General features: G+C 56.3%; 1 protein-coding gene across 1 annotated transcript; it reads left to right on the forward strand.

The window, feature by feature from the left end:
- The first annotated feature begins 191 nt into the window (after nucleotides 1–191).
- On the forward strand, nucleotides 192–25,795 carry hip1rb (huntingtin interacting protein 1 related b). Its single transcript, XM_042337488.1, has 32 exons — nucleotides 192–351; nucleotides 5,267–5,330; nucleotides 6,174–6,316; nucleotides 6,856–6,912; nucleotides 7,076–7,156; nucleotides 7,768–7,844; nucleotides 8,597–8,658; nucleotides 9,255–9,395; nucleotides 11,034–11,091; nucleotides 11,369–11,444; nucleotides 12,064–12,189; nucleotides 13,111–13,184; nucleotides 13,778–13,850; nucleotides 14,596–14,779; nucleotides 15,185–15,273; nucleotides 15,650–15,766; nucleotides 17,214–17,315; nucleotides 17,558–17,752; nucleotides 18,114–18,261; nucleotides 18,671–18,757; nucleotides 19,133–19,240; nucleotides 20,202–20,338; nucleotides 20,496–20,606; nucleotides 21,003–21,061; nucleotides 21,317–21,347; nucleotides 21,484–21,546; nucleotides 22,306–22,406; nucleotides 22,764–22,869; nucleotides 23,459–23,582; nucleotides 24,276–24,337; nucleotides 24,562–24,756; nucleotides 25,558–25,795. The coding sequence occupies exons 1-32, from the start codon at nucleotides 259–261 to the stop codon at nucleotides 25,600–25,602; spliced, it is 3,189 nt and encodes a 1,062-aa protein (XP_042193422.1). The 5' UTR covers nucleotides 192–258; the 3' UTR covers nucleotides 25,603–25,795.
- Nucleotides 25,796–27,026: the final 1,231 nt, after the last annotated feature.

Below are 27,026 nucleotides of genomic sequence, written 5' to 3' on the forward strand. Positions count from 1 at the left end.
ACACTCACTCACTCACACACTCACTCACACACACACTCACTCACACACACACACACTCACTCACTCACACACTCACTCACACACACAGACACTCACTCACACACTCACTCACTCACACACACAGACACTCACTCACTCACTCACTCACACACAGACACAGACACTCACTCACACACTCACTCACTCACTCACTCACTCACACACAGACACAGACACTCACTCACACACAGACACAGACACTAACCCTTTAAATCAGCCATGAACACCATCAGACAGGTACCAGCAAAGGTGCTCAACAGACGCTCTGGACACAGCCTGGAAGCAGAGAGAGAGCAGTTTGACAGACAGCAGGTAAGACAGCAACCCCCCCCCCCCCCCACACCCCCAAAAAAAACCTACCCCCCCCCTCCAAAAAAAAACCTTCCCCCCCCCCTCCCAACCAAAAAAAAACCATTCCCCCCCTTCCAAAGAAAATACCATTACCTCCTCCCCCCACACAAAAATACCTTTACCTCTTGGGTGTCCCCCCCACCCCAAAAAAAAAACTTCCACCCCCCCCCCCCCCACCCATCCCCCCCCAAAAATATCTTTTTTTTAATGGGAAAATAAATTGCAATTGCAGCCTTGTCCTTTTTTTTTGAACAAAATATTTATATCCGCAGTGTTGGACTGACTGGGAAGGCTGAGCTGCTTTTATTTGTTGATGTATTTTTCCGATTGAAGGTGTTTCTTCCTTTGCTTTTTTTAAAAAAAATGGTTCAAGATGAGACCGAGGTGGCGATGGGATTGCGAGACTGGTTTAAATGCTAACCCCCCCCCCCCCCCACACTCCTCCCTCCCTCCCTCTCCCCACCCCAATGGACGGAAAAGACCCCCCACCCCCGCCCCGCCCCCGCCACCCCACCTACAGGGAAATCCATCCAGTGATCCGCAAGAAAAAGAAGGAATTTTCTCAGTCTTTGGGACGTCCTCGGGACGCGAAAGATTCTATGAAGCCCAAGTTGTTGTTGTTGTTGTTGTTGTTGTTGTAACGTGGCATCAAATTCCTGCTCTGTTGATATTAGGTGTGTGTATCGAGTGGGGGAGGGGGCAAAGATCATCCGGCCGGCCACACTGTCCTTGTGTGTGTGTGTGTGTGTGCGTGTGGGGGTGGGGGGGGGGGGGGGGGGGGGGGGGGGCGGTGTAGGTGGGGAAAGATAAGCGGCTTTTGAGAAGTCTTTGGTGTGTTACCCTTAAACGAGAATCAAAGGCTGAGAGATGTACTCCAGGTCTCCCCGACCCAATGTCAAGCCAATTCCTGAGCCACATCAGGGCAGGAAGAGCGCCCACACGCACACGCACACGCACACGCACCGAGAACAGGTCTACAGTAAACAGTGCTTTGCTCTCCTCACGGCCTTTCACAGCCACGGTCTTGTTTTTTGTCAAAACTTGTTCGTTATCTTATGTATAGGAGGTGTGCGTGTGTTGTGTGCTGTGTCTGCGTGTGTTGTGTGCTGTGTCTGCGTGTGTTGTGTGCTGTGTCTGCGTGTGCTGTGTCTGCGTGTGTTGTGTGCTGTGCCTGCGTGTGTTGTGTCTGTGTGTGTTGTGTGTTGTGTCTGCGTGTGTTGTGTCTGCGTGTGTTGTGTCTGCGTGTGATGTGTGCTGCGTCTGCGTGTGTTGTGTCTGCGTGTGTTGTGTGCTGCGTCTGCGTGTGCTGCGTCTGCGTGTGTTGTGTGCTGCGTCTGCGTGTGTTGTGCGCTGCGTCTGCGTGTGTCGTGTCTGGTGTGTTGTGTGCGTGCGTGCGCGCGCGCGTTATGTGTACGTGCGCGCACGGCGGCAAGAGATTCCACCTGCCCTGGATTTACATTTGTGCGTGTCCTTGCGTGTGTATCTGTGTGTGTTCGCGTGTGGGTGTGCGTGTCTGTGCGGGTGTGAGACGGGGGAAGAAATTCCACCCGACTCTAGATTTACAGTGATGTTCTGGAGAATTCCAGAATTCATCAAATTCAAACCACCAGCCCCGACCTTATTGAATGACGGGGCAGACTCCAGGGGCTGAATGGCCTTCTCCTGCTCCTAATTCCGATGTTCCTATGTTCCTAATTTTCCAAGCAGTTCCCACCCCCCACAAGACTATCCCCCCCCTCCCCACTCCCCTCCGCACCGCAGCTCCACGTTCAACACCTTGACCCTAAATAAACAACAAAGAGTTTCACTCCTGTTCGTGGGTTGACCTGAGAATTGCCTCTCAAGTCGCACTCTCTCTCCGCCGCCCCCACCCCCTCCGCCCCCCCCCACCCCCCCTCCGCCCCCCCCCCCCCCCCCCCCCCTCCGCCCCCCCCACCCCTCTCTATCTCCCTGATGCCCTCCAGTGCGTTAACCCACAGATAGTGAACCAGCGCTGTGGCCCTGGTCTGTGTTTAGCAGCGAGGGGGTGTGTGACACACGTTCCCACCCCCCCCCCCCCCCCCCACCCACCCACCCACCATTCTTCTGGGTGTTTGTGGTCTGTTTATCGTGCAGTCTCTCCTCTCCATGTTCACTGCATGTCTCTCTTTCTCCCCCCACCCAACACCATCATCATCCCCCCCGCCCCCCCACTGCCGTTTGTGGGACGCTGCTGTACGCAATCGGCTGCCGCATTTCACCCACGAAAATACACGGTCACTCCACTTTACAGTGCACCCTGTGAAGCGCTTTGAGACGTCTCGACGACGTGATAAGGCACTGAATCAAATGCAAGGATCATTACTATTATGTCCCAGTCCTCCTCGCCCTGACCTCCTCACATTCCCGAGCTAATGAGGAGACGGTGGCTGGCGAAGAGGTGTAACCGGGTGCCGAGAGGAATGCAGACACACACACACACGCACACGCACACGCACAAGGAAGTGAATGAAGCTACAGAGCCTTGCCGACATGTTTGTGTGGCCGAGGATGGTGGGTGCGAGGTCTTGGCCCTGGGGAGGGGCGGGTGGGACTGTCGTCGGTCAGCCTGTGGCTTTGACACCCGCACCGAGTCGCTCTCGGCTGGAACACGCGGCGTTCCCTTCTTCGTCATAATAATGAATAATAATAATGATAAATGTTGCATTTTGGGGGCCTTTTCTCATGCCGTTGAGAATTGGAATTAATGACCCAAAGGCAGGCGACAGTGAAGGTTGATCGTGAGGCCGAACTGGTTTGTGTGTGTCTCCCTTGTCCCGTTCCCCTGCCCTCCCCACCCCTCACCCCCGGGGTTGGCAGCTCGGGAGAAGTATGACCAAACCCGTGCGAAAGGCAAACCTGCGACCGAGCTGTGAGGCCGGTCGACAATTTAGGGACAAACGGACGGCCTGGGAATGTCAGCGTCTCGGGTTACCCGCTCAGTAACGACTATATTCAGAACCAAAGTTAAAATAACCTCCAGCCACTTCTCACAAAATGCTCCCAACCCTGTGCAGCGCGTGTGTGTGTGTGTGTGTGAGTGAGTGAGTGAGTGAGTGAGTGAGTGAGAGCGGTGCTGTGTGTGTGCGCTCTGTAATGTAGTGTGTGTGTGTGTGTGAGTGAGAGCGGTGCTGTATGTGTGTGTCTCTGTAATGTAGTGTGTGTGTGTGTGAGTGAGAGCGGTGCTGTGTGTGTGTCTGTAATGTGTGTGTGAGTGAGAGCGGTGCTGTGTGCGTCTCTGTAATGTAGTGTGTGTGTGTGAGTGAGAGCGGTGCTGTGTGTGTCTCTGTAATGTAGTGTGTGAGTGAGTGAGAGCGGTGCTGTGTGTGTCTCTGTAATGTAGTGTGTGTGTGTGAGTGAGTGCGGTGCTGTGTGTGTCTCTGTAATGTGTGTGTGTGTGTGAGTGAGTGAGAGCGGTGCTGTGTGTGTCTCTGTAATGTAGTGTGTGTGTGTGAGTGAGTGAGTGAGAGCGGTGCTGTGTGTGTGCGCTCTGTGATTCAATCCCACATCCACCACAAACAGGACTTTGTACGGATGTGGCTCGTTGTTCCGGGCTACTGATTGAGAGGAAAGTGAGAGCTGCCACTGCCGTGTCTGCCCTCAGCACAAACCCCGGGGATCAGTCTCTCCCCACCATTATCAGAGCCACTCACTCCCGTCTGCCCTTTACTGGGGGCTCAGGGGAAACCACCGCCAACGTGGGGGGGGGGGGGGGGGTTGTTGTGGGTGGTGGGGGGGGGGCAGGCAGACAGACTGCTGCTATGGAGATCTGGCACGATGCCCCTCGCCTGCGATGGGCACAGTGTGAGTGGGTTACAGAGGAATGCCAGCTGGTGGGAAAGTCACAATGACTCATTGTCCATCAGGGTCCAGGTCCCTTGTCCTTATGCATCTGTGTGTATGTGTGTGTGCGTCTGTGTGTGTACACATATCTCTGTGCCTCTGTTTGTGTCCACGTGCATGTGTATTTGTGGGTGTATATCTGTTTGTGTACGTCTGTGTGAATGTGTGTGGACACAGCGACTAATTATCGGCTGCAAAACGCAAAATACTACAGATGCAGGAAATCTGAAACAAAAACAGAAGTCGCTGGGAACACTCGCTCAGCAGGTCAGGCAGCATCTATGGAGAAAGGAAAGTGAGTCAAGGTTTCGGGTCCACGGCCCCTCGTCAGAACTGGGGCATGTTGGGAGGGAGAGGGTTTCAAGGGCGAACGGAGAGGGGTGGGGGGAAAGGCAGAGCAAGGAAGACAAAGGAGAAAATGGGGTAGAGGACAAGGGAGGATGGGTTAAAGAGGTGTGAACGATGCAAAGCAAAGCAAAACCGCGTTCACTCACAAACACGCGGTCCCTCCAATTTGCGGTAAATCCTGTGAGCGTTTTGAGAGGTCCTCCCGCCATGAAACAACAACAACAACAAGATAAAGGCGCCGTGTCAAATGATTGCATCAATTAATGATGATGATGATGATGATTATTTTATAGTTATTGTGTGAAGTCCTTCAAACCGGCTCTGGGATTAATTGCCTCTGTTCGGCTGCACCTGAAACCTGAACGCGTTCAAGGCTGAGACTCGGTGGAATTTTGGCCCTCCCGATTCCATTCATCTTTTCGCTGGGGGAGGGCCAGACCGGTTTAACAGCAATTTTCAGTTTATAATGATTAGCACATCGCACAGATTTTTCTTCCTAGGTGTGAGCAAAGGTGTCCTTGTTTCACTTTGAGCTTTCCTCTTATGCTCTCGCTCGCTCGCTCGCTCGCTCTCAGTTTGACTCTCACACACACACACACACACACACTTTCGTTCTGTCACTCTCGATCACACACTTACTCTCACTTTCTCTCTCACACCCGCACAGGCTGCCAGCATCAGCAAAGCTATAAATGGGCAGGAGGTACCTGTGAAGGAAAAACACGCCCGCAGTATCCTTCAACAGCCAACCCTCCTCCCTCTGGTGTTTTGTGTTCGGTTTCGTGGTGTGTGCGTGCGTGTGCGTTCAGGGATTATGGGTGTGACATTGAACTGCTCGTGACGTCTGGTGACCTTTGTGATAAGGATTGACTACAGAATGTGTGAGAGAGTGAGCGTGGGGGGGAGAGAGAGCGCGGGGGGAGAGAGAGCGCGGGGGGGAGAGAGAGCGTGGGGGAGAGAGAGAGCGTGGGGGGGAGAGAGAGCGTGGGGGAGAGAGAGAGCGTGGGGGAGAGAGAGCGTGGGGGGGAGAGAGAGCGCGGGGAGAGAGAGCGCGGGAGAGAGAGAGCGTGGGGGGAGAGAGAGAGAGCGTTGGGGGAGAGAGAGAGCGTGGGGGAGAGAGAGAGCGTGGGGGGAGAGAGTGAGCGCGGGGGAGAGAGTGAGCGCGGGGGGGAGAGAGTGAGCGCGGGGGGGAGAGAGTGAGCGCGGGGGGGAGAGAGTGAGCGCGGGGGAGAGAGAGAGCGTGGGGGAGAGAGAGAGAGAGAGATTGAATGGGCGCGTCAAGAGAGAGAATGAGCGTGAGGGAGTGACCGTGTGAGAGGAAGCGAGAGAGCGAGAGATTGAATGGGAGTGCCGGGAGAGAGAGAATGAGTGTGTGAGAGTGTGTGCGCGCGTGTGTGAAGAGAGTGTGTGCAGGACGAGAGTTAGTGTGTGTCTGATCAGAGTGCGTGCGTGCGTGCGTGCGTGAGAGAGAGAGAGAGAGATTGTGTGGGGAGCCTGAGAGGATGAAATCAGATGGTCAAAGGGTGGGGTGGGGTTTACTCCCCCCGCCGCGAGGCTCCTTGACGAGGCTGAAGGAATCATCCTGGGGACTCACCACGAGAAAGGTGCCTTCACCTTCTGGTCCTACGCCATCGGGCTGCCTCTGTCCAGCAGCTCCATCATGAGCTGGAAGTTCTGCCACGTTCTCCACAAGCTGCTGCGGGACGGTCACCCCAACGTGAGTGCCGACGGCAAACACCCCGTCACCGGGCCGGTAAAACACAAGCCCCGCTCCGACCCCGGCTCACGCCGCCTGTCGGAGGGTCGACAGTCCGACTCTCGAGGGGGAAATTGGCTTCACGTCGCTCAGAAGCGACGCTCGGCCGGTTATCCCCGGGGTAACGCCCCCCCCCACCCCGTGTTGCCCCCCCCCCCCCACACCCCTGCTCTCCACCATTGGAGGTCAGGCCTTCAGTCTCTCTGCCCCGCACCCTTTGGAACTCCATCCCACACTCCCCGCGCCTCACCCCCTTCCTTCCTCCCTCATCTCCGAGGCTCGCCTACTCTTCGACCGCGCTTTCGGTCACTCTTCTACCCCCACCCTCCTCGCCCTCCACTCCTCTGGATGCCAACCCCCCCCTCCCCCACCCCCACCCACAACTCGGGTGCAAACCCATTGACCGTCCTCCTGAAGTCCCGGGGGCGCTGGACCGGCCCTGCGGACATGTATGTCATTGGTTGTAATTTGACGACAGGAAACCTCTCGCTTTTTTTCAGGTCCTGCAAGACTGTACGAGGCACAAGAGCAACATCCGGGAGATGGGGAACCTGTGGGTGAGGAGAGAGGCCATGTGGGATGTGGGGGTGCGGGTGGGTGGTTGGGGCGTGTTACAGTTCGGGCCCAGGATTTCCAAAGGGAATGTGGCGGAGGTGATGTGGAGAGCGGGTCTTAAAAGGGGACGCTCCACCTGTTGAGTTGTGTCGTGTGTTATTACAGGGTCACATGCACGATCGGTACGGACAGTTGGCCAGCGCCTATGTCCAGCTCCTCAACACCAAGATGGACTTTCACAGAAAGGTGCGGGAGTGGGGGTGGGCTGGGAGGGGGGTGTGTGTGGGGTGGAGTGGCGGGGGGGGGGCAGAGGGGTGTGTGTGGGGTGGAAGGGCGGGGGGGGCAGAGGAGTGTGTGTGGGGTGGAGTGGCGGGAGGGGGGGCGGAGGGGTGTGTGCGGGGTGGAGTGGCGGCGGGGTGGGGAGGGGGGTGGAGGGGCGGGGAGGGGGGCAGAGGGCTGTGTGTGGGGTGGAGGGGTGGGGAGGGGGGTGGAGGGGCGGGGAGGGGGGCAGAGGGCTGTGTGTGGGTGGAGTGGCGGGGGGGGGGGCAGAGGGGTGTCTGTGGGGTGGAGTGGCGGGGGGGGGCAGAGGGGTGTGTGTGGGGTGGTGTGGCGGGGGGGGGCAGAGGGGTGTGTGTGGGGTGGTGTGACGGGGGGGGGGGGGGCAGAGGGGTGTGTGTGGGGCGGTCCACTCATTCCCTCGCAGAGCCTTCCCGACTGCTGCTCTTGCTCCTCCCCCGCTGTCGTCTCTCTTCCCCCCCCACACCCTCCGGGCTGGAATGTCGGGCCCCGCCAGTCCACACGAGCTCAGATTCCCGAATGAAGACGTCGTCCTTCTTTTCCCGCTGTTTTTCTCCCAGCATCCAGAATTCCCGACCAGCCTGGAGGTAACGGACGAGGAGCTGAATAAGGCCTCGGGAACGGACGTGAATAATGTGTGAGTGGGGGCGGGGTGTGGGGAGGGCAGGGTGTGGGGGGTGGGGCTCGGTGGGGGAGGGGCTTGGTGGGGAGGGGCATAATGAGGGAGGGGCTTGGCAGGGTGGGGCATAATGCGGGTGGGGCTTTGTGGGGTGGGGCATAATGGGGCGGGGCTTAGTGGGGGAGGGGCTGCACACTGGGATTCACACTCAGAAAAGTGACCTGGAAACAAGGTGTGCGTTGCTCACTATAGGAGCCCAGCGGTGACTCTGCTGTGCGTGTGTGTGTGTGCGTCTGTGTGTGTGTGTCTATGTTTGTGTGTGTCTTTGTGTGTCTGTGCGTGTATCTGTGTGTGTGTGTGCGTGTGTCTGTCTGTGTGTCTGTGTGTGAGTCGGTCCTGAAAACCGTGTAAGTGTCTCATCGTCACTCACCGGCTTTGACGGCCCGAACCCTCCGCTTTCTCTTCCTCTCCAGCGCTTTGAGGTCGTTCTGGAGGTAAGATGGCCAGAACTGACCCAGACCCCCCCCCTCACTAACCCTCACTGTCCACTCACCCACCTGTCTGAGCACAGCCTGCCCGAGAGGCGCGTGCGTGTGTGTCTCTCTCTCCATTTGCGTGTGTGTGTGTTTCAGCATGCGTCTGCAGATGGGTGTGCACGTGTCTCTGCACGTTTGTGCGCGTGTGTGTGTGCGTGTGCGTGCGTGTGTGTGGTGGTGGGGGGTACATGTACATGTCAGTGCTGTGTCACTCACTGCCTTTTCCTGTGTTAGTTTCCAGCTGACAGTGGAGATGTTCGACTACATGGATCGTGAGCTCAAAGTGGCTGAAGCTGGTGAGTCCCCGGTGTCGTGGCCGGCACTCACCGTCGCCCCCGGGGAGGGAGCCTGTGTTCATTTTTAAACCTCGCTCTCGTTAGCGTCGCCGGGGAGAGCCTATTTCCGGAATGTTCCAGTTTTTGCCGCTCGCTCCGATCGAAAATACATTAGAATTATATAATTTCAGTGTATTTTCACGCCTGGAAACGGTGAAATACGCAGGACAGGTGTGCGTGTGTGGGTGTGCGTGTGTGTGGGAGGAGGGTTGTTGATCCTCTCGGTGTGACAGAGTGTTACGCTGTCGCTCTCTCTCACCTGCAGTGTTACCCTCTCTCTCTCTCTCTCTCTCTCTCACCCGCAGTGTTTGGCTCTCTTTCTTTCTTGTCCACAGTGTTACGCTCTCTCTCTCTCGCTCTCTCTCTCGCCCGCAGTGTTGCGCGCTCGCTCTCTCTCTCTCTCTCGCCCGTGGTGTTACGCTCGCTCTCTCTCTCTCGCCCGCAGTGTTACGCTCGCTCTCTCTCTCGCCCACAGTGTTGCCCGCTCTCTCTCTCTCTCATGCCCGCTCTCTCTCTCTTGCCCACAGTGTTACGTTCTCTCTCTCTCTCGCCCACAGTGTTTCGCTCTCTGGATACCTCCTACGCGGTGTCTCAGACACCCTCGGGTCAGTGTCGCCTGGCACCGCTCATCCAGGTCATCCAGGACTGCAGCCACCTGTACCACTACACCGTCACCCTGCTCTTCAAGCTCCACTCCTGTAAGTAATGCGGCAGCCACGGCCCCCCCCCCCCCCACCCCCCATCTGAGGTCCAGATCAGCCACGGTCTAATTGAATGGCGGAACAGGCTCAAGGGAGCGTCCTCCTGTTCTTATGTAACCTGTGAAGACCACAGTCCAGGCTGACGCCCGGCGCAGTGCAGAGGGGAGATTGTGATGTGGTTAAACAGTGATCTTGGCTGAGGAGGGGGTGGGGGGGGGGCTGGGGAAGGGTGGGGGAGCTGGGGAGGGGGTGGGGGGAGGCTGGGGAGGGTTGGGGGGGCTGGGGAGGGGTGGGGGGGGGCTGGGGAGGGGTTGGGGGGCTGGGGAAGGATGGGGGAGCAGGGGAGGGTGTGGGGAGAGGCTGGGGAGGGGGTGGGGGGCTGGGGAAGGGTGGGGGGAGCTGGGGAGGGGGTGGGAGGGCTGGGGAAGGATGGGGGGAGCAGGGGAGGGTGTGGGGAGAGGCTGGGGAGGGGGTGGGGGGGCTGGGGAAGGGTGGGGGGAGCTGGGGAGGGGGTGGGGGGAGCTGGGGAGGGGGTGAGGGCGGCTGGGGAGTGGGTGGGTGGGGGCTGGGGAGGGGGTGGGGGGGGGGGCGGCTGGGACACCCGCAGTCACCAGTGACCTCACGTCAGTGTGCACAACGGCTGATGTGTCGGTCTTCAGAATAATCACTGCAATCGACAGCCACTGAGTCCCTGAGATATTCTGAGGTGACGATGAGGGGCTATTGGAGGAGGTTTCTTCTCGTCTCTCTCCGGCTTGAACTCTCGCTGTCTTTCTCTCCTTATCTCTGTCTCTCTCTCTCTCTCTCTCTTTCCCTATCTCTCTCTGTCTATCTCACGCTTTCATTGTGTTTGTCCCTCTCCCCCCCCCCCCCCCCCCCCCCCCCCTCTCTCTCTCTCTGTCTATTTCTAGCTCTTGTTCTTGCTCGTGGTTGCCCTGCTCCGGTTAGAGATCCCAGCGGAGCGCGTTACCATGACGGCACAAACTCCGTCACTTTCCGGCACAAAAAGAAAGCGTTGAGAACCCATCAGGCAGCTGACCCGGCCTCGGTCACGTCCGAGATTAAAGGAGAGAGCTCCAGTGTGTGGGGGGTGTGGGGCGGAGCGAGCACGGACACAAATGGGGGAGGGAAGAGAGATCATTAATAATAATAATAATAATAAAAATCTTTGCACTTGCTATAGCGCCTGATCACGGGGTTTAGAGTAGCTCCAGTGTGGGGGGGGGCGAGCACCGGCATGGATACGATGAAGGCGAACGAGGGAGAGAGAGCAAGGACTAGGGTTAGAGGAGACAGCGACAGTGTGGGGGGGTGGGGGAGTGTGTGTGTGTGTGTGTGTGTGTGGGGAGATCGAGCACCAGCACGGACGCAACGCTCATTACCCAACCCGATGTGCAGGCACTAACGAGGGTTGACGCCAGTGGGGATCGCCCTCACTAATTTACACGTTACACATCAACAGCAAACACGTCGTTAACCAAACAGCTTTGGTAACGCCTGGTTTAATGAGGCTCGGTTTTATCTGAGGTGGATTGTCGGCCGGGACAGGGAGGCGGGAGATCTTTATTTTTATTTATTTAGAGATTTTTCTCTCTCTCTCTCCCTCTCTCTCTCTTCCCCCCCCCCCCCCCCCAGGTTTACCAGCCGACACATTACAAGGCCACCGTGATCGTTTTTATGAAGAATTTCGCAGGTACTGAGGGCCCCAAGGACTGTGAACGTGGAGAGGAGGGAGGGGTGGTGGGGCTGGGGCCGTGGGTGGGGGCTGGGGGGGGGGGGGGGGGGTTGGGCAGGGGGACGCGCGGGGTAGGAGAGATGGAGTAAAAGGCGGTCAAAGAAACACATCTTGGGGAGGGAGTCTGAATGTTGGGAGGGAGAGCACGGGGCTTATTATTGAAGGGGCTTCCTCCTCCCCCACCCCCCTCCCACTGCCACCGAGGGGGTCATTAATCGCTGTGGTTTTGTTACAGCCTCAAGACCTTCTTCAGCCGATCGCGGGACCTGCTCTACTTCAAGCGGTTGATCCAGATCCCAAAGCTGCCCGAGGTGGGGTTTTACCCCCTCCATTACCCCCCTCATCCCCCCTCCCCGCCCCTCCACGCTAATGTGAAGCGCTCTGCGACGTGCTCCCAGTGTTAAAAGGCGGTGGGTGAATGCCAACATAAGAATGTGCGAGACCAAAGGAGACCCAAGGTCCATCCAGGTCGACCTTCCACCCCCCCCTCCCCCCGGCAGTCGCCTGCGCACGTCGTGTCCCAAACCGTGTCCGGAGATATTATTTCCTGAGAGAAATCAATCTCGTTTGCTTTTGGAAGAATCGGCGCTTTCTGCTTCCGCCGTCTCCCCGGGGGAAGCCTGTTCCGATACCTTCACTGCTCGCTCACTCGCTGCAGTGGTGTTTCCTGCAGATTGGGCTTGAATTTCATCCTCAGATAAAGATCTACACTGTCTACTCCCTTTAGAATCTCAAAATGTGCTGCATTAGAGACCCCCCCCTCCCCCCCGCCCTCCTCCTCCTTCCCCCGCCCTCCTCCTCCCCCCCGCGCTCGCTCTCCCTCTGTCCCCGTCAGTCACTGTGTGTTGCTCTGAGGCTCTGGTCCTGCCTGAGTGACGCTGTTGTCGTTGTGCGTGCCCGGTGTCACCCCGTCTCCTGTTTTCCCGGCAGGAACCCCCCAACTTCCTGCGGGCCTCAGCGCTGGCCGAGCACGTCAAGCCCGTGGTCATCATTCCCGACGAGGAGGCCCCGGCCGAAGAGCCCGAGGAGCAGCCCAGCACCGCCTCCGAGGCCCAGGTCAGAGCCAGCGTTCCCGCCGGGAAACTGCCGGGAAAAACACCGACCGGCGTTGGTTTGGGGTGTTCGGGTGGGGGTGGGGGGAGGGCCGGGGGAGGGGACTGTCCACTCCTGAGTAATCACTAGTTGCAGTTGGTCAAAAAGTCAAGTCAACGAGCCGCAGCTCTACCGGCCCCGGTTAGCGGATTCCCTCACTTGTTGGTGGTGATCGGCTGTTAAAGATCCCGGTGCTGTTGGGACAAGAGAATGGAAGACTGTCTCTCTCCCTCTCACCCTCCCCCCCCCCACCAACCCCCCCGGCCATCAATCCCCTTGCAAAGATGTCCGTCGCTGTGCACAAAACCGGATACCATGTTACACCTGTAAAATGCGCAGTCACTACACTTCACAGCGAGATCCTCTGAGATGTCCGTCCGGCGTGAGAAGGCGCCGTATCCAGTGGAAGGTTTGTTGTGTGCGGCTGTGGTGCGGCTCAGTTCAGTAGTGCGGAGCCCTGTGTCTCTGTCTCTGACACTGTGTGTCTGAGCTGTGTCTGTGTCTCTGTCTCTGACACTGTGTGTCTGAGCTGTGTCTGTGTCTCTGTCTCTGACACTGTGTGTCTGAGCTGTGTCTATGTCTCTGTCTCTGACACTGTGTGTCTGAGCTGTGTCTGTGTCTCTGTCTCTGACACTGTGTGTCTGAGCTGTGTCTATGTCTCTGTCTCTGACACTGTGTCTGAGCTGTGTCTGTGTCTCTGTCTCTGACACTGTGTGTCTGAGCTGTGTCTATGTCTCTGTCTCTGACACTGTGTGTCTGAGCTGTGTCTATGTCTCTGACTCTGACACTGTGTGTCTGAGCTGTGTCTATGTCTCTGTCTCTGACACTGTGTGTCTGAGCTGTGTCTATGTCTCTGTCTCTGACACTGTGTGCCTCCCCTCACAGACCCTGGTGGATCTTGACATCTTTGACGCCACCTTTGGGCCCCCGACCAACAACGGATTTGTCAAAGACGACCGGTGAGCGGCTATAAAGTATTTTTATAAGTGTCTGTGTACATGGAGTACGTGGAGTCCTGTAGCTCAGTGGTTAGAGCACTCGCTTTGCAAGCGAGAGACCTGAGTTCAATCCCAGGCAGAGGGCGAAACCTTGGGCAAGTTTCCTTACTCCACACAGAGCCTAATAATAATCCCACAAAAAAACAAAAACAATAATAAATTGGTCCTTTTTAATCTACGACTGTTTGTGGGACATTGCTGTGCGCAATCGGCTGCCGCGTTCGCCCACAAATATACAGTCAATTCACTGTACAGTGTGTTCTGTGAAGCGCTTTGGGACGTCCTCCCGAAGTGAAAAGCGTTATATCAAATGCAAGGATTATTATTATTATTATGGGTCTGTGGGCGAGTCCCTCATCTCTGGGGCTGAAGGTGCAGGCGTGTGTGCATGTCTGTGCTCATGTGCGACTGTCTGTACTCGTATGTGCTTATGGGTATACGCCTGTGCTTGTTTGTGTGCACTTGTGTGTCTGTGTGTGTGTGTATGAGTGGGGGGGGGGGGCGGAGATTTACACTATTCTCACACGGTTCCCTGTGTGTGTGATCTCCGACAGTGACCTGCAGATCGAGAAGCTGAAACAGGAAGTGGAGCAGTTGCGAGCGGAGCTGGAGGCGGTGAGGTCTGAGGTGAGACTGGACGGGGACTTGACAGTAACATCAGGGATGAATGAGATCCTGGATAGATTCCGGTCCTTTCTATCAACCTTCGTGTTCCTGGTCCAAGTTGTTGTTGTTGTGAATCAGTTGCACAGCGCACACTCTGGGGTCCTCTTCTCCAATTTCCCCACCACCCCACTCACCCACCACCCCGACCCCCACCCGCGGAACTCTCAGGCTGGTTTGGAGACTATTAATCACAGCAACGGGTGTCAGACATACCGAGCAGGGCTAGGCTGGGCTATGCTGGGCTATGCTGGGCTGGGCAGGGCTGGGCTATGCTGGGCTGGGCTGGACTATGCTGGGCAGGGCTGGGCTGAGCTATGCTGGGCTATGCTGGGCTGGGCAGGGCTGGGCTATGCTGGGCTGGGCTGGACTATGCTGGGCAGGGCTGGGCTGGGCTATGCTGGACTGGGCTGGACTATGCTGGGCAGGGCAGGGCTGGGCTATGCTGGGCTATGCTGGGCAGGGCTGGGCTATGCTGGGCAGGGCTGGGCTATGCTGGGCAGGGCTGGGCTATGCTGGGCAGGGCTGGGCTATGCTGGGCAGGGCTGGGCTATGCTGGGCAGGGCTGGGCTATGCTGGGCTGGGCTGGGCTATGCTGGGCAGGGCTGGGCTATGCTGGGCAGGGCTGGGCTATGCTGGGCAGGGCTGGGCTGGGCTATGCTGTGTTTGTGCTGAGTCGAGCTGAGCTGTTGTGTGTCTGTGCCCCCAGGCCCAGAGGTATATCACGCAGCTGAAAGCACAGATTAACACACTGGAGACGGAGCTGGAGGAGACGCGGAAGCTCAAACAGAAGGCTCTGGTGGACAACGAGGAGCTTCGTGTGGAGCTGGAGAAGCTGCGGGGAGAGAGGAGCCACTCGGAGCGAGCACAGCTGTCCCTGGTGGAGGCCGAGAGTGAGTCTCACTGGCCTCACCTACCCCCCTCCCCCACCACCCCCCACAACCCGCAACACTCCTCCCGCCCCCCGCAACTGACAGCCCAGCCTCCCAGACTCCCTCGGCACGGTGGCGGGTTTCCGTGTGTGTCACATATCCGGCTGATCACGGTGACAGGTTTCCGTGTGTGTGTGTCAGACACCCGGCTGATCACGGTGACAAGTTTCCGTGTGTGTGTGTCAGACACCCGGCTGGTCACGGTGACGGGTTTCCGTGTGTGTCTGTGTGTCAGACACCCGGCTGGTCACGGTGACGGGTTTCCGTGTGTGTCTGTGTGTCAGACACCCGGCTGGTCACGAGGACGAGACACCCTGATACGATAACCGTACTCTCTAACGGCACAAACGCTTTCACTGTTGGCAGAGAAAGTTCAGGCGAACGAGCAACGATACAACAAACTGAAAGAGAAGCACAGCGAGCTGGTCAAAACGCACGCCGAGCTGCTCCGCAAGGTAAAGCCCAATAAACCCCCACAGTGGGAATTTGGGGAAGTTTCGGGAACGTTTTTTCCACCATGTCTGAGATCCCGGGCTCGGTCTGACTGTTTTCCTTTGCTTAGAATCGCACGAGTCACTGTGCTCAGCAACCGGCTCTGGCTCCGGGTGGTGGGGAGGGGGTGGGGGGGTTGGGGTAGGTGGGGGAGGTTGTGGATTTACCACCACTTACGGCCGCTGATTCCGCAGCAATAGTTTCACTTAGAAGGGAAATGGATAAGTAGCTGAGCAGTAAATTTGCTTTGAGACGTCTCGAGGAGTGAGGCGCTGTATCAAATACAGATTATTATTGACTGCGTGTGTGTGTGACCGCGTGTGTGTGTGTGATCCGCAGAGCGCTGACGCCAGCCGGCAGCTGACAGTCTTACAGCAGAGTCAGGAGGAAACGTCACACAGTAAACAGGAGCTGCAGCAAGTCCTGGAGCAGATGAGGAGCGAGGCCGAGACCAGGGTAAGAGGGGCCACGAGCAGGGCTGAGGGCTGCCGTGTGCCCCCCACCACCCCGGCACTGGGGCTAAAGTCTTCCCAAACCCTGTGCTCCGTATTCACGACATTCCTCCTGATCCCAAACCACTCCCGCGTCCGATAATAATAACAGCAACTTGCATTTGTATAGTGGTGCTCACACATGGTAACGACTCAGAGCACTTAATAATAATAATCCACTGGCTCCCCATCACCGAACGGCTTCAAGATCCTCCCTCTCGTGTTCAAATCCCTTCACTCCCTGGCCCCTCCCTCCCTCTCCAGCCTCCTCGCTCCCCAATCCACCACCCGGCGCCTCCACTCGACTGGCACAGGCCTCCTGCTCGTCCCTCGCACCCTCCGCCCCACCATCGGAGGTCGCGCTTTCAGCCTCTACTCCCCGAAACTCTGGAACGCTTTCCCTCAATCGCTCCGCCTTGCCCTCCCCCTCCCCTTTTTCAAGGCCCACCTGAAGACCTTCCTCTTCGCCCATGCTTACGGCCACCTCTCCCCCAAACCCCCACCCCTGGCTCGGAGTCAGGCTCCTCTGCCGTTAAGTGCTCTGAGACGCTACCCTGAGCGGAGGGCGCTATATAAGTGCAAGTTGTTGTAATAATAATTCCTTCAAAATAATAACAATCTAAATAATATTGATCCATCACCACGTTTGGTGCGACATCTTCTCTGCTAAGATGGATGGAGATGAATGGATGGATGGATGGATGGATGGATGAGGTGGAAGTCACTGGTATCAGACATTGTTACACTCGACTCTGCAACTGGAAAGAAAAAAAACACACCGCGGGGTGGGTAACGGGACTTTGTGAACACCCTGCATATCACCCTCCCCCACCCCCTCCCCACTCTCTCCGCAACCTGTTGGGGTGATTTGGTGATTCTCTTGACGGTCGTGAACCTGCTCTCAGTCAATTACAGCCCCTGTGGTTCAATTCGCTGAGGTTGTGTGTCACACGACGCCACCTGGTTGGGTCAGGGTCCTCATGACACCGAGCACTTGGGCATTGTGTAGCTTAAAGTTTGCGTGTGTGACAGTGATCTCTCTCTCTCTCTCTCTCTCTCTGTCTTTCTCTCTCTCTCTGTGTCTTTCTCTCTCTCTGTATTTCTCTCTCTGTCGCTCTCTCTGTGTCTTGCTCTCTCTGTCTCACTCTGTGTCTTTCGCTCTCTGTCTCTGACTCTTTGACTGTGTGTGTGTGCGTGTGTGTCTCTCTCTGCCTTGCTCTCTCTGTCGGTCCCTCTCTCTTATGTCGGTGTGTCTTGCTCTCTCGCTCTCTACCTCAATCCTTCTCTCTCACAGTCTCTCTCCCTCTCTCTCTCTCACACACACTGTGTCTCGCTCTGTCCCTCACTCTCACACACACTCTCTGTCTCTGTGTCTCTCTCTCTCTCTCTCTCTCTCTCTGTGTGTCTGACAGCTGGAGGAGGGGAATGCGGTGATGGAGAAGCTGACGAGAGAGCTGGCAGAGAGCCGGGGGGAGCTGGCTGGGATCCAAGGCTCGTTACACAGCTCCCAGCAGGTACCATAGCGTGGGGTGGGGGCAGGTGGGGTGGGGGGAAGGGGGGTTGAAGAGGAAGAGCGTGTCAGCGTGGGGGAGGATGTGAGGGTGGGTGTCGGGTCTGGGCTGGACTACAGACAGGCACTGAGCTGCAGTCCTGGCCGGGGGGAGCTGGAGAGGGAGGGGGAGAGTGTGTGAGCGTGTGGGGGATTTGGGGCGATGGTGTATAAGGGGTGTGATGGGGTGTCCATGTTGGGTTACAGACAAGCACCGAGCTGCAGTCCCGGCTGAAGGAGCTGGCGACGGCGAGAGAGCGCGCGCAGCAAGCTGCGAGGGATAGCGAGGCTGAGGTGCAGAGGCTGAGCGAGCGGTTGGAGGAACAGGACACGTCACTGCGGCGGGAGCAGGAGCAGAACTGCCGGGAAGTGGCCGAGCTCCGGGGAAAACTGGCCGAGGAGGTCAGCCTCTCACCGTCCTTCTTTACCAAACCTTCGCCACAAAACACACAGTCACTACGCTTCAACGTGTATCCCGCGAAGCGCTTTCGGACGCGATAAGGCGCTGCGTCAAATGCAAGGATCGTTGTTGTTAAGAATTTTGGGGGGTAGAATTAGGTTGACTTTGGGCTAAAAACGTGAGCTTACTTTCTGGCAAAGCCCGATCGTGGCGGGAGCTGGTGAGTGCCCGGCGGGCGGGCGGGCGGGCGGGCTGGCGGTGTGTGCGGCGGTGCGTGGCGGTGCGTGGCGGCGAATGTTGGCCTCGTGGTGCGGTGTTGGCCGGTTGTTGCTCTGAGCCCCGTGTGCCCCGGTTGGTTTGCAGGGAGAGAGCCAGCGGCGCCGGGAGCAGAGGCTGACGGCCGAGCAGTGGGAGCTGGTGTGTGGCAGCGCCCGAGAGGCTCAGGCCATCGTACAGGATGCCTTGGCCACGCTCTCCGATCCCCTGCATGTCCGCTGCACCAGCTCCCCCGGTGAGTAACTGTGTGGGGGGGTGGGGCTGCTGCTCACACAGGCTCCCAGCAGCGCAGCCAGAAGTGGGGGAGGGAAGGGGGCTGGGTGGTGGGGCGTCCTGCCCAGATCAGAGCTAGGATTGACCCAAAGACCCACCACCACCACCCCCCCCCCCCCACTCCACCCACTGAGACACACACACACACTCGCTCACACTTAAGGCGCTGGACAGTCAAGGATTGCACCCGAGCTGGGGGTTGGGACCAGGAGGGCAGGGAGGGTGGGGGGTAGGAGGGTGTCTAGAGGCGCGGGTAAAGAGGAGGGTCTTGAGGCTGGCCTTGAATGAAGCGAGTGAAGGAGGGAGGGGGCAAGGCGGAGGGGCTCTGGTGACTGGGGGGGTTTATACGGAGCGGTTTTCCTGTGTTACAGATTACCTGATCAGCCGAGCCGAGGCGGCATTGGATTCCGTGGCCTCAACGCACGAGGGACTCAGCCAGTACCTGAGCAACAGGGCAGGTGAGTCAGGGTGTCAGATGGAGGGGTGTGAGTATGAACGAGTGCATTGGGGTGGGGGGGGGGGGGTGTGATTGAGCGTGTCAGGAGGGTGTGAGTAAGTGTGTGAGTGAGTGTCTCGGGTGTGTGTGCGTGTGTGTGTCTGGGGGCTGTGTAATTGAGTGTGTCGGGGTGGCGGGGGGTGAATGTGTCTGGGTGTTATTGTGAGTGAGTGTGTCACGGATGAGTGTGAGTCGGTGTGTGTGTGTGTGAGTGAGTGTGTTTGTGTGTGTGTGTGTGTGCGTATGTGTGTGAGTGTGACAGACTAAGGGTGGGGGGTGTGTGTGTGTGTGTACGTAATGCTGTGTGTGTAACGCTGCTCCCTGTGCCCACACACAGACGCGGGCAAGCTGGTGCAGGCACTGGCACGCTTTGCCCACCTGACGGCCGACACCATCGTCAATGGCAGCGCCACTGCCCACCTGGCCCCCACCGACCCGGCCGACAGTGAGTAACGCTGAACCTCACACACCGTCCTCCCGCACCCGACGCAATGCAACCTCATCCCCAGTAATAAGTGAACTCACTCTCTCCTACGCTCGCTCTCTCACGCTCGCCCTCCCACGCTCGCTCACTCTCTCTCACGCTCACTCACTCTCTCACGCTTGCTCACTCACTCTCTCACTCACTCACTCTCACGCTCACTCACTCACTCTCACGCTCACTCACTCTCTCACGCTCGCTCTCTCACGCTCACTCCCTCACTCTCACACTCACTCACTCTCTCACGCTCACTCACTCTCTCACGCTTGCTCACTCACTCTCTCACTCACTCACTCACTCTCTCTCTCACGCTCACTCACTCACTCACTCTCACACTCACTCACTCTCTCACGCTCGCTCTCTCACGCTCACTCCCTCACTCTCACACTCACTCACTCTCTCACGCTCACTCACTCTCTCACGCTTGCTCACTCACTCTCTCACTCACTCACTCACTCACTCACTCACTCACTCACTCACTCTCTCACGCTCACTCACTCACTCACTCTCACGCTCGCTCTCTCACGCTCACTCCCTCACTCTCACACTCACTCACTCTCTCACGCTCACTCACTCTCTCACGCTCACCCACTTTTTCACGCTCACTCACTCTCTCACACTTGCTCACTCACTCTCCCGCTCGCTCACTCTCTCTCTCTCTCGCTCTCCCACGCTTGCTCACTCTCTCACACTGCACTGTCCCATTGCGCCTGTGCAAAAAGGGAATGAGCGTTTTGACGTTTCGCCCTCAAAAACACGCAGTCACTCCACTTTACAGTCCCAATCTGTGAAGCGCTTTGCGACGCCTCGACGGCGCGATGAGGCCTCCCCGCTCACAGGGGGACCCTCCCAGAGCGCTTAATGCCTGCCTGACTTGTAGTAAAGTGACAGAGTGGTAACGTGCGCCTGTTCCTGTTGCGTGGAGAGCTGACAGACGGCTGCCGGGAGTGCGGAGCTGAGACCCTGCGGTTTCTCGGTCACCTGAAGGATGAACAGTTGGTCAGCCAGGCCGACCTCGGCCCGGTCAGAGGGGCCTTACACACCATCCTCCAGCTTGGCCAGGTAACCGGGGTGTGGGGGTGGGGGGGCAACAGCGCTCTCTCTCTCTCTCTCTCTCTCTCTGTGTCACCCTCAGGCTCGTGCTCTCCTGTTAGCGCTCGCACTCGCACTCTCGCACTCGCTCTCTCTCGCTCACTCACACTGGGGCTTCCCTCCCCAGGAGCTGAGGCCACGGAGCCTGGAGGTGGGGCAGGGGGAGCTGGGGGATATGGTGGACACTGAGATGGCAGCAACGTCCGCAGCCATTGACGCCGCCGTCAGGAGGATCGAGGTACCGTTTCCCCCCTCGCTCCCTCGCTCGCCCGTCCCGGGGGAAAGGGAGGGTAATTGTCAGAGGTGTTGTGGTTACGGTCTAGAATTCACTGCCTGAAAGGCTGGTGGAAGCAGATTCGATAGTGGGACTAGTCGAATAGCTCTTTAAGGCACGAGGGGCCGAATGGCCTCCTCCTGTGCTGTAGAATTCTATAGATCTATGAAAACAGTCACTACACCTGACAACGAAAACAGTCACTACACCTGACAACAAATACACGGAATTTCATTCACAGAGAGACTTGGCCGAGTCACTAATATAGAATTTCTTTCATTTTCTCTTTCTCACACTCTCCCTTTCTCTCTCACTTTCTCTCCCTCCCCTTCTCTCTCCCTTTTCTTGTCTCTATTGTAGGAGATGATGAGCCAGGCCAGGCTGGGAAGCTCTGGAATTAAACTGGAAGTTAACGAGAGGTCAGTGTGTGGGAGCTTTGCCTGTGAAAGGATTCCTGTAGTAATTTCGGTGCTGAGTGTGTGCATCCTGTCATTGCTAAACTGCTCTCCCTCCGGTGGGGGACTTTGACTCGAGATGTTAACAGGAGCCACGCAAGAGCCTGATGGATATCCTCTGGGGGAGGGGGCAGGGGGAGGAGGGGAGGGGGGGCACAGTCTCCCGAACCGCCTCCTGTTACCCCTCTTTAATCCATGCCTCAATTGTTTCTTTCACAGAATCCTGAACTGCTGCACAGACCTGATGAAGGTGAGTGAGATGGTTTGGCGAGACCGGTGATCAGCGAGCGATCTACGGCCGCTGTAAAGCCGGGTTGGTGGCTTAGCTCTCGGTCGGCACCGAGTCAACGAAACCTTCCCCTTTTGTTTTTGTGCTTGTGATTCAGGCCATCAGGCAGCTGGTGGTGTCCTCGACGAGCTTACAGAAGGAGATCGTGGAGAGCGGGCGGGTGAGTGAGCCCGTTACGTGATGTGTGCGTAGTGGTAGCGCTATTGCCTCCCGAGTCAGAAGGTTGTGGGTTCAACACCCCCCCCCCCCCCAACCCCCACCAGGTCTAGGACTTGGAACCACATAGTCTGAGGTGATGTTTCAATGCAGCACTGGGGGAGGGGCAGGAGTGGCGGGTGGAGTGGGGTGGGGGCGCGGGGAAGTGTGTTGCATTTAACGGATGAGACGTTAAACCGAGGTCTGTGCCTGTTCAGGTGGACGCTCAAGAAAAGAGAAGGAAGGTTTCTCTCTCTCTCCTCTCTCGCTCTCGCTCCCCCTCACAGTGTCCTGGCCAACGGTCCCCCAAATAAAAGCGCTCACTCGCTCCACGGCTGTTTGTGGGACACTCGTTGCTGTGGGCAATTGGCTGCCGTGTTTCACTTACGCAAGACACTGTGCAGCGCATCCTGTGAAGGCACGACAGCAAATGCAAGGATTGTTATCGTTGTTATTAATGGGCTAGTTTCAACAGCAAAGGGGGGCGCGGAGGGCGGAGGGTGGAGGGCGGAGGAGAAATGGGCCAAACCATTTGTGACAAACGTCTCTCCTGGTAATCAGGAGGTGGTCTTGGGACCGCAGTGTGAGGCTGGCCGCAGGCTGTGGTTGGACCGGGCCAGTCCAGGCTGGCGGTCAGTGGGATTATCCCTGACGCGCTCTCTCTCTCTCTCTCTCTCTCTCTCTCCCCCCCCCCCTCTATGTGTTCTGTCTCCTGTCCCCACAGGGAGCCGCCACCACCAAGGAATTCTACGCCAAAAACTCCCGCTGGACGGAGGGGCTGATCTCCGCCTCCAAGGCTGTGGGGTGGGGAGCGACCCAGCTGGTGTGAGTACTGGGCGGTGGGGGGGGGGGGGAGTGTCTGATCGTTGGATAGTGTGACTCCCGCCTCACCGGGGGAGCAGAGGATAGCGTGGATGCTTAAGCCACTCCTCGGGGACGTTTTGAGCCCGGGGTGGGGTGGGGTGGGGGGGCAACGACAGAGGAGGGCATCGGAGGAGCTTGGCTGATAATCTTCTGCCTCCAGAGAAGCCATGGGACACTGCGCTTATTTTAAGGAGACGCTGGCGCAGGCCAGCGATTGCTTGTGAAGGGCGGGGAGGTGTTTGAGGGGAAGACGGGGAGGTAGGAGATGGGTTAGCGTTACTGTTCGGCGACTGATTTCCCCTCCGCCCCGGCCTGCAGGGATTCTGCGGACAAGGTGGTTCTGAAGACGGGGAAATACGAGGAGCTGATTGTCTGCTCTCACGAGGTGGCGGCCAGCACCGCGCAGCTGGTGGCCGCGTCAAAGGTCGGTCAGAGAGCCCGGACGGTATCGGGCTGCGCGCACACGCGTGCGCTGCACGGCGCGTAAATCCCTCGTGGGAACAGGCGCTCCCCGGCACGGCGCAGCGCAGCACACCACGAGCTGCCGAGTTTCCTGACCTGAGCCGGGCTGGTGTGTAGTGTGGGTGTGGTGTGGTGTGTGCGTGTAGTGTGCGTGTAGTGTGTGTGTGGTGTGTGCGTGTTGTGTGTGTGCAGTGTGTGCATGTAGTGTGTGTGTACACGGATGTGGACTTCAGGTGAGCTCAGGAATGGGTTTGGCTCTTTTTTTTTTCCTCTCTGCTTCCCCCACCCCACATCCCCCACCGCCCACCCAAGTCAAATATTCCTGCGTCACTCACACTCCAGACTCCCATGTTTCGCCCACGAAATGCACAGTCACTACACTTGACGGTAAATCCTGTGAAGCGCTTTGAGACGTCTCAACGACCTGATAATGTATATTATGTCAAATATATATCAAATGCAAGGATTATGATGTACTGGGGCCTAATAAGGATATTCATCATCCATCTCGTGTTGTTATTATCAATGATGTCTTGCTGTCTGTGCTGTAGGTGAAGGCTGATCGCAGCAGCAGGAACCTGAACAGACTACAGCAGGCGTCCAGGCAGGTGAACGAAATGGCAGCCAAGGTCGTGGCTTCCACTAAGTCAGGACAGGAGCAGATAGAGGACCGAGGTACAGGGACCGGGGTTTACACCAATGCAGCCCCTCGCAGCCCGACATCCGCTCACCCCCTCCAATATAACACTCAAGTGCCCCGGGAATGTAAAATAATAAAGGGATTGGAAAGGGTAGATACAGAAAATCTACTTCCTTTGCTGGGGGAATCCAGAACAGGGTGGGGCATCATCTTAAAATTAGAGCTAGGCCATTTAGGAGTGAAATCACAAGGCAGTTTTTCACCCAAAGAGTAGTGGAAATCTGGAACTCTTTTTTTTTCCCCCAAAAGCCTGTGGATGTTGGATCCATTCGCATCTTCAAGACTGAGGTGGTTAGGTCAGGGCATGAAGGAATATGGAGCAAAAGCGGGTCGTTGGCGTTGAGGCACAGATCAGCCATGATCTTATAGAATGGTGGAACAGGCTCGAGGGGCTGAATGGCCTCCTCCCCGTTTCTGCGAGTGCTTCCTGCACATAGAGCGAATTGCAGGAAATTACATCAACGCTGACCGTGAAACCCTGATCGGAAGTAGTTGACCGGCGGACATTTTTGAATTGCCCCATTATACCGCGAGGTCTATGTTGATGGACTCAAACCTCCGCCTGGTAACGGGAGGGGGAAGGGGGGGGTTCGGTCTGTACTAAATTCTACCTTCGTCATCAGGTGAGTGGGTTTGTACTGATCATTATGTTCTTGACGCCCTCTCAGATACGATGGACTTTTCAGGAATGTCGCGGATTAAACTTAAAAAGCAGGAGATTGAGTCCCAGGTGAGTCATTTTCTTGGGAGGAGGGAGGCCTGACCTATCACTGCCCCAACCCCCCTCGCCCCCCACTCCCCCCCTCAGTGCTGGGTGGGGCAGCGCTGGGGTGTGAGGTGATATCTGCTGACTCAAACCACCTCCACGTGGGGTGGTCGATGTCAATGAGTTTCCCTCCCTTCCAACAGACACTTCACTTCACAGACTCTCTCTCTCTCTCTCTCTTTGCTCAGGTGAAAGTTTTGGAGCTGGAAAACAAGCTGGAATTGGAGAGGTTGAGGCTGGGGGAGTTACGGAAGAAACACTATGACCTGGGAGGTGCCTATGACAACGCGGTGGGGGCAGAAATCTCACCCGAAAAGCCCAGCTTTCCGGCCAAACCTCTCCCGTCTCCAAAACCAATCGTCCCACCCAAGAGCGTCGCTCAGGTAAACTCCGGCTTCTCCTGAGGCTGAGATTCCACCTGTTCTTAGCCTCTCAGAGACCAACTCGCTGAAAGCATTCCAGATCCGTCTCCGATCTGAGCCCCACCTCGTGTATTTTTATATGCCTTGTTTGTAGTTTCACCCACAAAATACAGTCACTAAGCTTTACAGTATATTCTGTGAAGCGCTTTGAGACGTCTCAACGTCGCAATAAGACGTGTTGTCAAGTGCAAGGATTGTTATTATTGAGATCGAATCCTTTACAACATTGAACTGAGGAGTAGAGACAAGGGTGGGGGGGCAATATCAATGACTTTCCTCCCTCCCCACCCCCACCACACAGATGCTTCACTTCACAGACACTCTCTCTATTTGTTCTCTCCTTCGAGCTGGAAAACAACCTGGTGTTGGAGACGGTGTATTCTAAACCACTGACATTTTTCTAATCCCAATTTTAAAACATTTAGGGGGAAAAAAAAACGGATAAAACCAATGAATCGAGTGTGTTGAAACCTGATCTGTGGGTGGAGACGGGTTCATTCTCAAAATCCGATTTCAATTCATTTCAATTGAATCTTTAATAAAAGCAGAAGGTCAGGCAGCATCTACGGGGAGAGGAGAGGAAATTGAGTTAACGTTTCAGGTCGATGACCGTTCGGCAGAAAACTTAACCCACACCTCTCTCTCCGTAGATGTTGCCTGACCTACTGAGTGTTCTCAGCCACTTCTGATTGTATTTCAGATTTCCGGCATCTGAGATCTTTTGCCTTTTCTTAATTGTCTCTCAATTTGTTTTGTTTGCAGTTGAACACACATGATGGGGTCTACAAATCCCACCGGAAATGTTAACAATGAAGTACTGAGCGAGAGCCAAGCTGAACTCTCTCCCTCCCCCGACTCACTGACACACTGACTGTCTCCCCTTATGTCAAACCTCTTTCAAACGGTAAAGTAACTGTGTCACATTCCACACACTTGCTTACTCTGGATTCTTCCTTCACAAGTTGCTTCTGCCTTGGCAGCTCCCTCCCCTCTTCTCCCCCCCCCCCCCCCCCCCACACCCCCCCACCACGATTCCTGTGGGGTTGGAACAAGTGGCCAAGTTACTGGGTGGGGGCGGGGGGGGTCACTTCAGGTCAATGATATGGGCAGGGCGACTTTATTAATCAATTTCTGATGTATTGAAATGTTTATTTTTGTCTGGAGCAAAATCTCCCTTCCCCATCCACACCCGAGCTATTAAGTGCTCCGCTCACTTGTGTGTTTGGCTCTGGGTCAGATTGAAGTTAACACCTGTTTTATATATATATTATATGTAAAGCACTGGCAGAATATATATTGAAATATTAATTAATCAGAATTTTTCTTTTTGTAAAATATCTCCTTCCAACCTTCCCCACAGTCACAAGTTGTCGGGTGGAACTTGTGACATTTCCTGCGCAGATTTATCACAAGAAATGCGTTAAAGAAGCGTCGCAAATTTCACTTCTCGCAGCTCATTTTTAACTCTCTTAAAACGTTCGTCTGCAAGTGGATGTTCCTCGGTTATTAGGGTACGTGCAGCCGAGAATTCGCTGCCTCCTTGGCCTTCGTGTTGAGAAGTAGGAGGGAGTGGGAGCTGTAAATTCTGGATGTCAAATTTAAAATAAAAACTTTATTAACACAGCTCGACGTGCGTGCGTTTTATTTGTTTTGCCAACGCAAATGCGTGAAAATTCAAGGCGAAAAGCGATGGTTGAAACAGAGAGGATTGGGGTGTTTTAAAAAGGGAACTTGTACCCTTGGGTCTGTATATATACGTGAGGGAGAAGGGAGCAGAAGGGATTAAGAAGCACGAAGGCTCGCGTGGAGCATAAATAACCAGCATGGGGCAAATGGCCTGTTTCCTTGTGCTAAGGTTTGTGAGTCCTTTTCCCAAGTACTGTATATTGCTCTGAGACACAGCCATTCGCTCAGGATCAAGGTGGCCACCAGATGGAGATGTACGTTAAGCATTGGTACGAGCGGCTCGATGATCTGAACTCGCTGTACGTGCAAACTCACTGAAGCAACACAAATGGCTTACGGCTTTCAGCTGCTGAGAGATTGACCTCTCAATTTTTGACCGTGCTGTTGGCCATCTTTCCCGTCCCCAAACCCCTCTCTTTCGGCTTGGGTTAAGCTGCTCTGAACGCCTTCCTGACGTGAAAGGCACTGACTTATCAATGTGAATTTGTGTCGTAATTTGTGTATTATTCCTCGCCGTGTGTTTACCCTTCAGCAGAAGGTCCAAG

This window comes from Callorhinchus milii, unplaced genomic scaffold (assembly GCF_018977255.1).
Source record: "Callorhinchus milii isolate IMCB2004 unplaced genomic scaffold, IMCB_Cmil_1.0 Scaffold8, whole genome shotgun sequence".
Lineage (NCBI taxonomy): Eukaryota > Metazoa > Chordata > Chondrichthyes > Chimaeriformes > Callorhinchidae > Callorhinchus > Callorhinchus milii.

Bases quoted from the DNA above. Each gene is read 5' to 3' on its own strand.
- hip1rb (XM_042337488.1), top strand. From the start codon at position 259: ATGAACACCATCAGACAGGTACCAGCAAAGGTGCTCAACAGACGCTCT. The intron at 21,062-21,316 runs GTCAGTGTGTGG...TTTCTTTCACAG, and splicing joins AAACTGGAAGTTAACGAGAG to AATCCTGAACTGCTGCACAG. The intron at 22,870-23,458 runs GTCGGTCAGAGA...TCTGTGCTGTAG, and splicing joins AGCTGGTGGCCGCGTCAAAG to GTGAAGGCTGATCGCAGCAG.